Source organism: Otolemur garnettii, unplaced genomic scaffold, assembly GCF_000181295.1.
Source record: "Otolemur garnettii isolate 467f Iridium unplaced genomic scaffold, OtoGar3 scaffold00026, whole genome shotgun sequence".
NCBI lineage: Eukaryota > Metazoa > Chordata > Mammalia > Primates > Galagidae > Otolemur > Otolemur garnettii.
The window spans coordinates 2,453,813-2,467,919 of NW_003852421.1; the positions used below are offsets into that span (position 1 = coordinate 2,453,813).

Genomic DNA, 14,107 nt, shown 5'->3' on the forward strand with positions numbered 1-14,107 from the left:
CGGCCCCATATACCGAGGGTGGCAGGTTCAAACCCAGCCCTGGCCAAACTGCAACAAAAAATAGCCGAGCACCGTGGCAGGTGTCTGTAGTCCCAGCTACTTGGGAGGCTGAGGCAAGAGAATTGCCTAAGGAGTTGGAGGTTGCTGTGAGCTGTGTGACACCATGGCAGTCTACCGAGGGGGATAAAGTGAGACTCTGTCTCTACAAAAAAAGAAAGGCAGAGGGAAAGGAATTTGCTCTGTAGGTAGAAGTGGGAAAGCTATTCGTGTCATTTATCTCTCTCTGTAAGAAATGACAAAAGAAAGGACAGGCACTGGTTTGGATGGGGAGAACAACAGTGGAGAATATAAGCAGGGCTGTGCTGAGAGGCCAAAGGACATGAAAACAAGGACAGGAAGAATAAACTTTGATGGGCACTCTGGGGATTGTGTGAGAACAAGGAAGGGACGTGAGGATAGGGCACATCTGTGGGGACAAAGGCTAAAAGGGGCCTTTGAGTGTGAGGAGCTGGAAACAGGAAGGAAGAGTAGTCAGCAAGCCACAGATAACTGCATCAAAGCACCTTTCCCAGAACAATTCTGAACTTTGTATAACAGCATATGCCTTTGGAAGGAAGAACTGCTTCCTTGTGTTTTGTTGAGGGTGCTGAATTGGGTAGCTAACAACCCAGCAGTCTGACTTTGTGCTGAGATGTGTAAGGCACGCTGCACATGCATATATAAAGTTCACATCCACTGCAGTGACAAACCACAGAACAATGGAGACGAGATGTGTTCCAGTTGCAGCTCGGCCAAAAGTTCTTTTGAAGCAGCTCTGACAAAATAATGCCGTAAGTGAATAAATCCAGAGAGTTCCTGCGTGTCTTTGAAAACTTACACGTGATGACAATCTCAGACAGCAGGGCTATGCACCAGCTCATAAGAAGCAGTCACACACAAGTACAACAACTTGAAGCTAGATGTTCTAAGTTCCTAATTTTGAATGAAGTGACTTGTGCTGCTCAGGTACAAAGTAGCTACATTTCTGATGATCTCTGGGAACAACAGAATTCTCTTCTAAGACATCTTAATGTCATGAAGTTGTGTATTTTCTTGGTATGGTTGTGTGGCCCTTGAAGTAAAATAATCACATAGTGGTATGCTTTAAACTTAGCCTAATAGAAAAAAATTCCAAATTTTAGAAGATAGATTTGTGGGGTTTAAGTTTATGAGCTTAAATTACATACGAACATTAGGATTTGACATGTAATGCTCATTCCCGAGACTGCTCAGTGATTTTAAGACTGGCTTTTGCGTAGTGTGGAGGAAAACTGCATTAGTGGTCTGGAATCCTCTTCTGTTGTCTTGACTCTTTACTGCTAAGCTTTGAGTTTGGTCTGCTATACCTGAGGCTGGGTCATCTCATCTGTGACAGGAACAGCGCAGAGTAGATTACAACCGAGGTGACTTTGAGCTATGAAATTTGGTGATCTTATTAAATTCTAGGCAGTTTTTCTTTTTAAGAAAACACTGAGTCAGTATTCTGTTTTCGGTTTTTTCTTTGGGAAGCTTTATCCTGTGCCTGGTCTGTTTTGGGTGTGCACTAGAAATGTGTGATTTTACAAAACAAACACATTATTGAGGGGATGCTACAGTGGTATTGAGTTTAAATGACAATGACCAGATGTCAAGATAGGAAAGATTTATATTTGTAAAAATAGTGTCAGCTGTCTGTTGGTATAGTCTATCACTTTCTATCACATTTCCTTAAGTTTTCTATTTTTAATTTTTCAAATATTAAAGATAACCACCACCTAAAATGGTGTATTTTATTCAAAGTGTTTTTTTAAAGAGTATATTATCAATGTCATTTTGTGATCTAGTGGATTAATCTAGAAGTCATGCTCTGCCGAGGATAAACAGAACTTGGTAGTTAAGAGGACAGAAGCAGAAATGTAAAGAAAGGATGCCTATTGAAAATGGCTTCTCTTTTATTATCCTTCAGAGGCCTGTATGTAATCACTAAGACCCTTACTAGGATCCAAACCAGTCCTGTATTCTAGGTTATCCCTCTAAAGTTTTTTGGTTTTAGAGTGTAGAAGTTGTCACATTTAAAGTTTTGTTCCACATCAGGATTTCCAAACAGTGTGATAAAGGACTTTTTATACAATGCCAAAAATCTAAATTAGAAAGGAAGGACAATTAGAGATTAGGGACCTAACAGTGACTTTCGAGAAACTTTCAATTTCATTTAGTAAACATGAAGCCTCTGTCGGTAGATTTTTAAAATTGTATCTTCCAGTTGTGTGGAGGTGGTGGTGGGAGAAACATACATGTCAGTAGGACAGTGGGGAATTTCTGGGAGACACTGAGGACGTATTTGTTTTCCACAGAGTGAAACTTGACTTCTGCTTTGCCTGTGTGCTCTCTCCAGAATCTGCGAGAAGTCTCTATGATGGTTGCTTCAGCCCTCAGTAGAGTCTCCTGTGCCTGTGTCCACCTGGTGAGCAAGGCCAGTTATGTGTCCCGAGGCTGTCAGCATCAGAGCTGGGGCTGGAGGCCTGCTGCTTCTGATCTTGCTGCCCCAGGAGCTCCTGGTGGTGTGGTGGAGCTGCTGGGCAAGTCCTACCCTCAGGATGACCACACCAATCTCAGCCGGAAGGTCCTCTCCAAGGTAGGCAGGAATCTGCACAACCAGCAGCACCACCCTCTGTGGCTGATCAAGGAGAGGGTGAAGGAGCATTTTTACAAGCAGTATGTGGGCCGCTTCGGGACTCCACTTTTCTCGGTCTACGACAACCTTTCTCCAGTGGTCACCACCTGGCAGAACTTTGACAGTCTGCTCATCCCAGCTGACCACCCCAGTAGGAAGAAGGGGGACAACTATTACCTAAATCGGACACACATGCTGAGAGCACACACGTCAGCTCACCAGTGGGACTTGCTGCACGCTGGGCTGGACGCCTTCATCGTGGTGGGCGATGTCTACAGGCGCGACCAGATTGACGCCCAGCACTACCCTGTTTTCCACCAGCTGGAAGCTGTCCGGCTCTTCTCCAAGCACGAGGTGAGTCTTCAGACGTTTTTCACAGCTGAAGGATACCATGGAAATTTTGGGTTCAAGTCACTAAAGTTTATCTCTGTGAAGCAGACACAGTCATTCTTGCTTGAACTTACTTTGCTTTGGTGAATCCTTCTTTAATGATGTCCTTTGTACAGGCCCACTTTGGTATCTTTTGATTGATTTGTTGTGTTAGTAACTGCAGTAATCAGTAGGCCCTTGTTTTCAATTGTCTGTTGTTAACCTGTCTCTCACTACTGACCTTTCTTTGGGTCACTTCTCGTGAATGTGGCTCAAATTCACCCTTATTTCAGGATAGCTGAAGAGGCAACGCTGAAATCTGTGGTCAGCTTATTCTGGTCCTCACTTAGCAGAAGTTAATGATGTTTTCATGCTGTTAGAGATTAATGAATTTCTTATGTACCTTAGGAGACTGCTGATTTATTGGCTTGGACTGTGTTCTTGTCCCTAAGCTCTTCCTTCCCTTCCCTTCCCCTGCTTTGCATGCTTATGTGGGATGTCTCAGGTGTTACTGTTCTTGAAGTCTAAGTTTGGATGTATAGAGCCTTTTTAATCAGGGAATATGATATTCTGGCCATTCTCAAATGCACGTGAATCTTTGCATCTTTTAGATAATTAGATCCAATATATTATGTGCATCTTTTTTTTTGTAAATTATGAAAATCCCCAGAGCTTGATTCCTTTTTCTAAAATGTTGCAATACTACTCTCCCCTCATGCATACACAGTATTTTTAATCCCATATGTATTTTCACATCAGAAACAAATGGCATTAAACCAGGCACAGCATGTATTTCACTTTACTCCTTTAGCAAGTCTTCTAAACGTGTTCATTGGAACAGGAGGAATTACTATGATCACAAAACTTCCTCCTGCAAACACAAGCTAAATGGCTTGTTAATATAAAGACAAGTAGTATAGGATCCTTAGAGTAATAAGTAATCCTTGTTTTGTTGTATTAAATAAGTGCTGTAGTAGGAGACAACTGAACAGGATGGTCCTCCCATCCTCTTCATTCTGTTTGCTTTAGGATGTGCTATTATCCTGTGACTCTATGATAACACAATAATAGAGTAGCCTTACACAAAAATGCCATCCATGCTGCATCTCAAGGGAGCTTAGGTGAATATTCTTACTCACAGAATGACTGTTTTCTAAATTAGAAATAATAACTACTAGTTAGGTTATAGATTTATTAGGAAAATAAAGCAAGATGAACAAAGATGGTTCCAAGTCTGGGAAATATTATTGATACATGATCAAGTGATAGACTGTCTCTAAAAATTAATGTGCAAGAGGAGACCTAATGCCAGTAAAGTGATATCCAGGTCCTGGAAGCGGATAAATGCTCAGCCCATTTGAACTCATTAAAGAGTAAGAAAGGAACATGCATGCTGATCTGTAAGCCTGCATGCCGTGAAGGAGGCTGTGAAGGCTGTTAGATGAATCTAGCATTTTAAATGAAGGAAAGTCAAGGCGGCCACAGAAGGTGGGTAATGGGAAGTGGGTGGGGAATCATCCCTTACCAGTTTCATTTTGTTTTAAGTCTAGTCCAATTTAGTGGTTAACACAAATGGCTAATCTAGTCTCACGATGTTACTGTATTTTCTGCCTTGTCATTTAAAAGTCTATGCACACATGTCTAAGCAGTGTATCTAATCTTACATGGTAAGGGTGTCCATGTTCACTGTTTGATTTATTCCCCTTAATAAAAACCTTATGAGGTAGATTATTTCCTCTTTAACCACGAAGAATCTGAGGCTTACTGACTCATCAAGGTTGTCTAACCAGTCTGTAGTGGAGATAAAACTGGACTAGGTTTTCTGAATTCATTATTTATTTTATTGTATTCAGCTTATTTTCATGGAACTGTTTTGTAAATAGGAACTGCTTATGACCCAAGGGGAGCTTTTGTTCCAAGAATAGTGTGGGAGGGGGGAAATGGTAAATGGTAGTGTTTTCTGAATTTCTGGTCTCAACTAAAGTGTTGGTACTGGCTGAGGGTGGTGGCTCATGCCTGTAATCCTAGCACTCTGGGAGGCCAAGGTAGGTGGATTGCTTGAGCTCAGGAATTTGAAACCAGCCTGAGCAATAGGAAGACCCTATTTCTACTAAAAATAGAAAAAACTAGTTGGGTGTCCTGGTGGGTGCCTACAGTCCCAGCAATTCAGGAGGCTGAGGTAAGAGGATAACTTGACCCCAAGAGATTGAGGTTGCAGTGAACTATGATGATGCCATGGCACTCTACCCAGGGTGATAGAGTTAGCCTCTATCCCTAAATAAGTAAATAAATGAACGGATAAAATGATGGTATGAAGGTTGACCTAATCTTAACGCTCAAGAAAATGTCTTTTTTCTTCTTTCAGTTTATTTCTCTATGAATAGGATTTTTTAGATAGTTGAAATAATGCTATAGATGTAATTTTAAAAATATTATCTTTTAAAGTTTTCCTGTTATTTAATCTTTTAAATTATTATTTTATCACTGTCAGGGTATATCAGCAAGTAGAAAAGTGAATGCCGAGGTGCAGGATAGGAAAAATAATAAACACAGAAATGGATAAACAGCAACAATATGTTTGGGGGTGTCCAACCTGTGACCTGCAGGCCACGTGCAGATTATTTGAGGACTATTTTGCTTACCTGTGGTGTTGGAGATCATGAACAATATGCACAGACCTTTTCTTTCGCTCATCAGCTTTTATTAGTGTTTGTGTATTTAATGTGTAGCCCAAGACAGTTCTTCTTCTAGTGTGTAGCAGAAAAGAAAAAAGATTGGATACCCTTAGGTCCTTTTGAATGAAACTCTCACCAACAGTAACAAATCGGAAGGGGCAATAAATAGGTGATTAAAATGTGCTAAGGTTCTTATCATATGTGAAAAAAGACTGCAGATACTGAGTAACTTCAGATTTTATTAAATTTTATTAATTAGATTGCAATACAACGTATACATTCTGCACTGATGGAGTACAAAGTAAGAATGTATAAAATGATCTCAATTTAACAGAAGTCAGGAAGAAAAGAAAAAAAAGTGTGGTAAATAGAAACATCACCTTAAAGGTGTAGATCTAAGTCCAAATAAATCAGTATTCATAAATTTAAATGGGTTAAATTTACTAACTATAGGCGCACATTATTAGATTGGACGTTTTTCACTTAGAGAAACCTGAAACAAAACCACACCAGAGGTTGAAAATAAAGGACAGGAAAATGATATATCAAGCACAAAAGAAAGTTGGTACAGCAATATTAATATTGGGCAAGGTAGAAGTTATAGAAAAATGATAAATAGGAATGTAGAGTGATTATACATCACCAAGAAGTCTTAGGAATTAAGAGTTTTTATGTATTCAGCATCATAGCCTTAATACATAAAGCAAAACTGAAGAATTAAACATTAAGTTGGACAAATTCATAATCATGGTAGAAGATATTAAGTGACTTCAATCAGAAGCCAGTGGATTAAGCAGACAAAATAAGGAAAGATATAGATAATCTGGAAAACATGATTAAGAAGATTAATTCATATTTATTTTTAAAATTTGATAGCCGTGTCAACATGCATGCATGTATATGTATTTGTGTGGGTAGGCAGGCTTACATATACAGACATCCACAAAATTCTATACCTAAAGGTTGGAAGTATAAGTCACTTGGAATGTTTAACTTAACTTATCCATTACTTGCTCGCAGGTGAAATTAAACAAATATCAAAGAATCAATAACATAAACAGACCTGTGCCTGCCTGAGTACAATGTTATTTATGTGTGACCTGTGCCTGCCTGAGTACAATGTTATTTATGTGTAAAGCAATAGGAAAGGATAATAAAGGCCAGGTGCAGTGGCTCGCATCTATAATAGCACTCTGGGAAGCAGAGGCAGGTAGATTGCTTGAGCTCAGGAATTCGAGAACAGCCTGAAGAAGAGAGAGACCTCATCTCTAAAAATACCCACATAGCATGGTGGATGCTTGTAGTCCCAGCTACTCAGGAGGCTGAGTCAAGAGAATCCCTTGAGCTTAAGAGTTTGAAGTTGCTGTGAGCTATGACGTTATGGCATTCTACTGAGGGTGACAAAGTGAGACTGTGTCTTAAAAAAAAAAGAAAGGATAGCAAAAACTTTCTGTATTCTCATAAGCTTAAAAATTTACAGCCATAGATTCATTGATTAAAGGGAAATATAAACAATAAATTACAAATTACTTATCACTGACTGCCAGTGAAAATACTTCAAACTGACCAGATGCAGAGGAAAATTGGCTTTATTATGGAGAAACTTAGTAGACCCCATTTAAACCATATGATTGGAGTTAACATTAAAAAAGTAAAACTGACAACATAAAACTAAATGGGTACTTGTGGTACATTTAATGTTAAATACATTTACTTTAAAAATTTAATATGAAAATCAGTGACTTTAAGTGTTCAATTTGAGATACTAAAAACAACTTAGTTCTAATGTTGAAGAGAGGTGGTTATGTAGCTTTTAAATATCTCCAAATCTTACCAAAGGGATAGTTCAACTAGAATAGCAAACCCAGAAAACCACAGACAGCACCTCTAACAACTTGGTGACAAGCTCTCTCTAAAATCCTCACAAATAAGTGGGAAGTCACCACTGTGTTGGAAACTAAGGTAGTATAAGAATACAATGTGCCTGAGAAAAGGAGAACTTCCTTAGGATTCTCTCAAAGAAAAAACTCCCCACAACTAAATTTACTGGAGAGACTTGGATAGGAAGGGCTATGAACACAGTTCATCAGTAACTACTGTCATCACAAAAAGAGGGACAACCAGACTTACGCATCTCTTGATGGAAGGATGCAATACCAACTACAAAGTCTTTCCAAAAAACTTGTACACGAGTTTGACTAATTCTCTAGATCCAACTACCATATTTACGGAAAGTACAGAGGCCAGAGCAGCATATGAAACTATACAGAGCTATAACAAGCCAGATCCAGGCTGTGGGAAATTCTGCAACAGGGCTACTGAAGATGGGATCTACAGAAGAGAGAAGTCAAAAGTAAGTGCTTAAAAGTGTTTCGGCAATACTAAGTATATATAAATGTTTATGCCATCATATTCAAGCACATGATTAGTGGGCTTCTTTTGCTGAACAGTACATCCATGGGTTCAGGTATTTTTAAATGCTCTTGCCAATTTCCATGTGTGTAATATTTATGGGCAGTAAGCTGTGTATCAGTCTGTGACCCACTGGAAATTTTAAATTGTCCCTTTACCACTGTTTGAGAAGCATTGTTCTACAGGATAAACGACTAATTTCTTTAAACAAATTGGAAGAAAAATAAAAAAGGATGGAAATGACACCCATAGATTAAAAGAGAGGTCAGTTGATCAGGATGTGTAGATCCTATCAATATTTTTATTTTTATTTTTATTGGCAGTTTTTGGTCGGGGCTGGGTTTGAACCCACCACCTCTGGCATATGGGATCGGCACCCTACCTTTTTGAGCCACAGGCACCGCCCCCTATGAATATTTTTAAAGAAAAAAAACCCCATAAAATCTAAGACCCCTGAAAATTTGAACACTAACTGTATATTTGTCATGAAGGAGTTTCCTTTTCTTTTTTTGGTGTAATAATAGTATTATATTTTTATAAACTCCTTTTCTTTTAGAGATACACTTTGAAATAGCTGTGTGCAAAATGAAGTAGTATTTGAGATGTTCTTCAAAATAATCTGGGAAAGGAGATTAGGCATTTCAAGTTGGACATAAGAAGATTAATGACTATTAATTATTGAAGCTGGGTGTTGGATACATAAGGATTCATTATTATTTCTATGTTTGTACATGTTTGAAAATTTCCTAATACTGGATAAAGAAAAAAAAAATAAAAGAAAACATTGGGATTTGTCAGTCACTTAGCAGACATTGGCTTAGCATGTACTAGAAGCCAAGACAGTCATGAAATGGTCCCTGCTTTTATTAGAAAGACAACTATCAAGATTTAAAAAAAGAGGAAGAAGAAGCAGGAAGAATTAAAGATAAGAGCATACATCACAGGCAGTAGAAAACTGAAAGCAATTAACTCTGGAATTAATAGCCTCTCTTCTGTCAGTCCCAGATGATTTTACAAGTGAGCTCTTACCAAATTGTGAAAAACCTGTACAGTCTTTCTCAGAGAATAGAAAAAGGGACAGATCAAGCTCATTTTATGATGTTAGGCATGTTAATACTCAAATTAGATAAAAAAAAAAATCTTAGGCATTTCATCCTATTTTAAAATTTTACTTCAATGGATTTTGGGGGTATAGGTATTTTTTGTTATATGGATGAATTGTGTAATGCTGAAATCAGGGGTTTCAGTGTACCTATCACCAGGATATTGTACATTGTACATGATAGGTAGATTTTTATATCTCTGTTATTAGGGGACCAATGTGGAAACTTCTCCTTTCTTAGTTTTCAATGTCGATTATACTATTTTACGATTATACCATTTTATACCCATCACCAGAGTAGTGTATGCTATACACAACAGGGAGATTTTTATCAGTGTGGTATTAGGGGCACTTAAGTAGACACCTTCCCCGTTCTAGTTTTCCATGTCTGTTACAACACTCTATGATGATATAGGTATAGCCCTCCTTTGGTGAGAACATGCGATCTTTGTTTATCTTTTTCTGAGATAATTTACTTAGGATAATGGTCTCCAGTTCCATCCAAGTTGCTATAAAAGACATTATTCCATTGCTTTTTATGGCTAAGTAGTATTCTATTGTGTGTGTACATATACACCCACATATGGGTTACCATGGTGTGTGTATGTGCATATGAACCCACCTATGGGTTAGTACGAAAGTGTTGAGATAGACTGGGTTATGGTCCATTATTTTTCTACCAAGAAACGCAGTCAACAGTGTCCTTTCTGATTCACCCATGTAGGTTTCAACTTGCTCAGCCTTTTGGTGTTGCTGGAAGGGCTTCATTTGTTTCCATTCTCATGGGTATTATATTTCTTGATTTTTGTGTATCTTACTCCTTTAGTAATGACCTGTATGTGTGTGTATATACACACATACACACATACTACATTTCCTTTATCCACTCATCTATTGATGGGCACATACACTGATTCCATATCCTTGCAGTTGTGAATTGTGCTGTGATAAACACTGAAGTACAGGTGTCTTTTTTTTATAAAATGACTTCTATTCCTTTGGGTAAATACCTAGTAGGCGGATTACTGGATCAAATGGTACACTTTTAGTTCTTTGAGGAGTCTCATACTGTTTTCTAGAGAGGTTGTACTAGTTTTCATTCCCAACAATAGTGTATAAACGTTCTGTTTTTACTACATCCATGCCAACATTTATTGTTTTTTCACTTTCAAATAATAGCCATTCTGACCAGAGTAAGATGCCATCTCATTGTGGTTTCACTTTGTAGTTCCCTGATGTTAGTGATGTTGAGAACTTGTTTTTTGCCCACTTTTTGAAGAGGTTGTTTTTTTTTTTATTTTTATTTTTTGCTGATTTGTTTGAATTCTTTACAGATGCTGTATCTTAGCCCTTTATCAGATATATATTTGCAAATATTTTCTTCCATCCTGTAGGTTGTTTATTTACTCTGTTGATTATTTTCTTTCCTGTGCAGAAACTTTTTAGTTTAATTAAGTACTATTTATTTATTTTTGTTATTGCTGTGTTTGCTTGTGCTGTCTTAGTCATAAATTCATTGCTTAGACCAATGTCCAGAAGAGTTGCCTACTTTTTATTCTAGAATTTATATGGGTTCAGGTTTTGCATTTAAGTCTTTAATCTGTCTTGAGTTAATGTTTGGATATGGTAATTTGAAACAGGGATCCAGTTTCATCCTTCTGCATGTGGTTACCCAGTTTTCCCAGCACAATTTATGGAATAAGGCATCCTTTCCCCAGGGCATGCTAGTGTCTGTTTTGTTGAAAATTACTTGCATCGATGGTCAAGATACTTAGGGATAAAATTATCAAATATTGTTAAAAAACATAGCAACAGAGAAGAAGAGAGATTTACTAGTTTGTAGAGTTATAGGTAAGAAAACAATATCAAGAGGATAGCAGTTCTTCCACAATCAATCTATAATTTCAGTGAAAATCTAATCAAAATTTCCACTGAGTATTTTGGAAGTTGAGGGACTGATTTTATTCATGGGAAGAACATTAGTGTGAGAGGACATGCCTGAGCAGGTAGTTAGACATACTTCTGTAGTTATTAAGATGGTTTAGCAGTGACACAAGGTTAATCAACTTTTTGACAGAACTTTAAAATAGCTCTGTTCATATTTTGGTACTTACTATAAACTAGAATTAATGTTAAATAAGTAGGGAGATGTGGGGATTCTGCATTCATTGTTCTGAGACAATCATCTATATAGGAAAAAATTTGACCCACACCTTACAACAAATGTAAATTTCATCTCTCATTGGATTAACAATCTCTTCATGAAAGGGACATTTTAATAACTTTCAGCAGAAAATATAGGAGATTATCATTATCACCTTGATAGAATACAATATTTCAAACGTGAGAATCCTTAAATAAGAAAAATCCATAAAGGAAAAAGTATTACAGTTGGCCACATTAAGGTAAAACTTCTGCAAAACGAAAGCCTCCATAAACAAAAGTAAGAGATAAGCTCTATGCTGGGTAGAGAGCTTTGCTTTCTCTGTAATTAACAGAGGATTGATGTTGATCATGTTTAAAAAGTCTCAGGATGAAAAAAATAATCCAGTAGGAGAACATCTGACAATACCAAGTGTTTGCCAAAATGTGGAGCCATGGAACACTCTGGGAATTATTTTTTGAGATAGCATCTTACTCTGTTGTCCTGGGTAGAGGTCATGGTATCATAGCTCACAGCAACTTCAGTCTCTTGGGCTCAAGTGATCCTCTTGCCTCAGCCTCCCGAGTAGCTGAGGCTACAGGTGCATGCCGTAATGCCCACCTAGTTTTTCTATTTTTTTTTTTTTTTTTGAGATGGAGCCTCAAGCTGTCCCCCTGGGTAGAGTGCCATGGCATCACAGCTTACAGCAACCTCCAACTCCTGGGCTCAAGCGAGTCTCCTGCCTCAGCCTCTCAAGTAGCTGGGACTACAGGCACCCGCCACAACTCCTGGCCATTTTTTGGTTGCAGCCATCATTGTTGTTTGGCGGGCCCGGGCTGGGGATTCAAACCTACCACGTTAGGTGTATGTGGCTGGCACCTTAGCCACTTGAGCCACAGGCGCCAAGCCCCATTTTTCTATTTTTAGTAGAGACATGGTCTTGCTCTTGCTCAGGATGGTTTTGAACTCCTGAGCTCAAGCAATCGGTCCACTTTGGCTTTCCAGATTGCAAGGATTACAGATGTGAGCCACCTTGTCTGGCTGCTTTTATTATTCTTTAAATATGCCATACTTATTCACTTTCATGTATATGATTTATTGTGTAATTTTTTTAAGGAAGAAGAATTGCCAGACATTGATAGAAGAAGACACATGATTGGCTAATAAACAAGGACAAGCTTTACCAGTAAACAAGAAAATGTAAATTAAAATTACCAAATATCATTTCAAAACCATCAGATTACCAAAATTTAATAATCCTGAAATGGTGCTTCATTAATACCAAAGGTTTAGAGGAACCACACATCTCATACCTTTCTATTAGGAATGTGTATAGTTACTGCCACTTTATAGGGTTATTTGGTCATTTTCAATGAAATAAAAAATCATTTACTCCATCATCTGACATTTTTTCTTGTAAGCTCAACAAAACTTGGTCATGGACAAGGACTCACATGTCCATCAAGAGGAGCAAGGATACATAAAATGGGCTTTATTTTTACTGTGTTTTTCCCCAAATAAGACCTATCCAAAAAACAAGCCCTAGCAGGATTTCTATGCATTTGTTAAATATAAGCCCTACCCCAATGATAAGACCTAGTGATGGGTGTGGCTATGCAGTGTATTTGCATAACCACGCCCTGCATTTCCTGGCAGAGTGGTAAGGAAGACTGGAATACCTTTATCTGCTACAGCTCCTTTCTCTGAGCCATTAGTCCTTGCCCAGGTGCGCAAGTGGTAACCACAGGTCGCAGGCATCCTATTGTGCACATGCGAAGGGCTAGGGGAAAGGAGTTCATGCATCACTTGCACCAGCTCCTCCCCCTGTCAAGTTCCAAAAGAAGATGACTTAAGTGTATTTGAATAAATGTAGATTGTTGTATTTTACTTAATAAAAATAAGACATCCCGGGCAGCACCTATGGCTCAAAGGAGTAGGGCACTGGCCCCATATGCCAGAGGTGGCAGGTTCAAACCCAGCCCCGGCCAAAAACTACAAAAAAAAAAAAAAATCCCCTGAAAATAAGCCCTAGTGTGTATTCTTGAGAAAAAATAAATATAAGACAGTGTCTTATTTTCAGGGAAACATAGTATATCGAATGCCTTATAGCAATATTATAATCTATTCTAGAGGTACCTATATAAACATAAATGAGGCTTTAATACAAATGCTCAAGGAAACAAACATATTGTGAGTGATATTTTTGTGGGTATTCAAACTATGCCAAGAATGTGCCCTTGTGTACTTGCTGTGCTCACTCTCTGTCTCTGCCTCTCTCTCTCTCTCTTTCTTTCTCTTTATACACAAAAATACAATTCAGTTAGATAAATATGTAAATAGATGTGAAAAAAATATCTGGGAATGAATGATAAATACTAAAATCAGGGTAGTGATTTCCTACAAAGTGGAAGGAGGATGAATTGGATGAGATATCCTATCATTCTTTTCCATTGATGTAAAATGTTATCATTTTTAGAAGTATAGAGTGTTTTGAGACTAAAAAGTTTGAGAACCACTATACTACAGCTTCAAAACTAATTTTATTTAAAACATTTATTGAGGCATTTATTTTGCAAAGAATGGCAAATTTCATATGTTTGGAAGACCCATCAGAGGGAGCCCAGGTACAGAGTGTGCGTGCTCCCTGAGGGTCGCTGGGAGACAGGTACAGTGTGTACGTGCTCCCTGAGGGTCGCTGGGAGACAGGTGCAGTG

The 14,107-nt window shown here is 38.2% G+C and overlaps 1 protein-coding gene across 2 annotated transcripts in view; it reads left to right on the top strand.

The window, feature by feature from the left end:
* Positions 1-14,107, top strand: part of FARS2 (phenylalanyl-tRNA synthetase 2, mitochondrial) — a 485,157-nt gene that overhangs the window by 84,807 nt on the left and 386,243 nt on the right. The window contains exon 2 of one of the 2 annotated variants that reach the window (XM_023512333.1): positions 2,414-3,046. In XM_023512333.1, the coding sequence (XP_023368101.1) occupies positions 2,432-3,046 (615 nt within the window). In that variant the 5' untranslated portion in view covers positions 2,414-2,431. Of the gene's footprint in view, positions 1-2,413; positions 3,047-14,107 lie in introns of those variants that run through there. The other variant, XM_023512334.1, reaches the window with a different exon arrangement.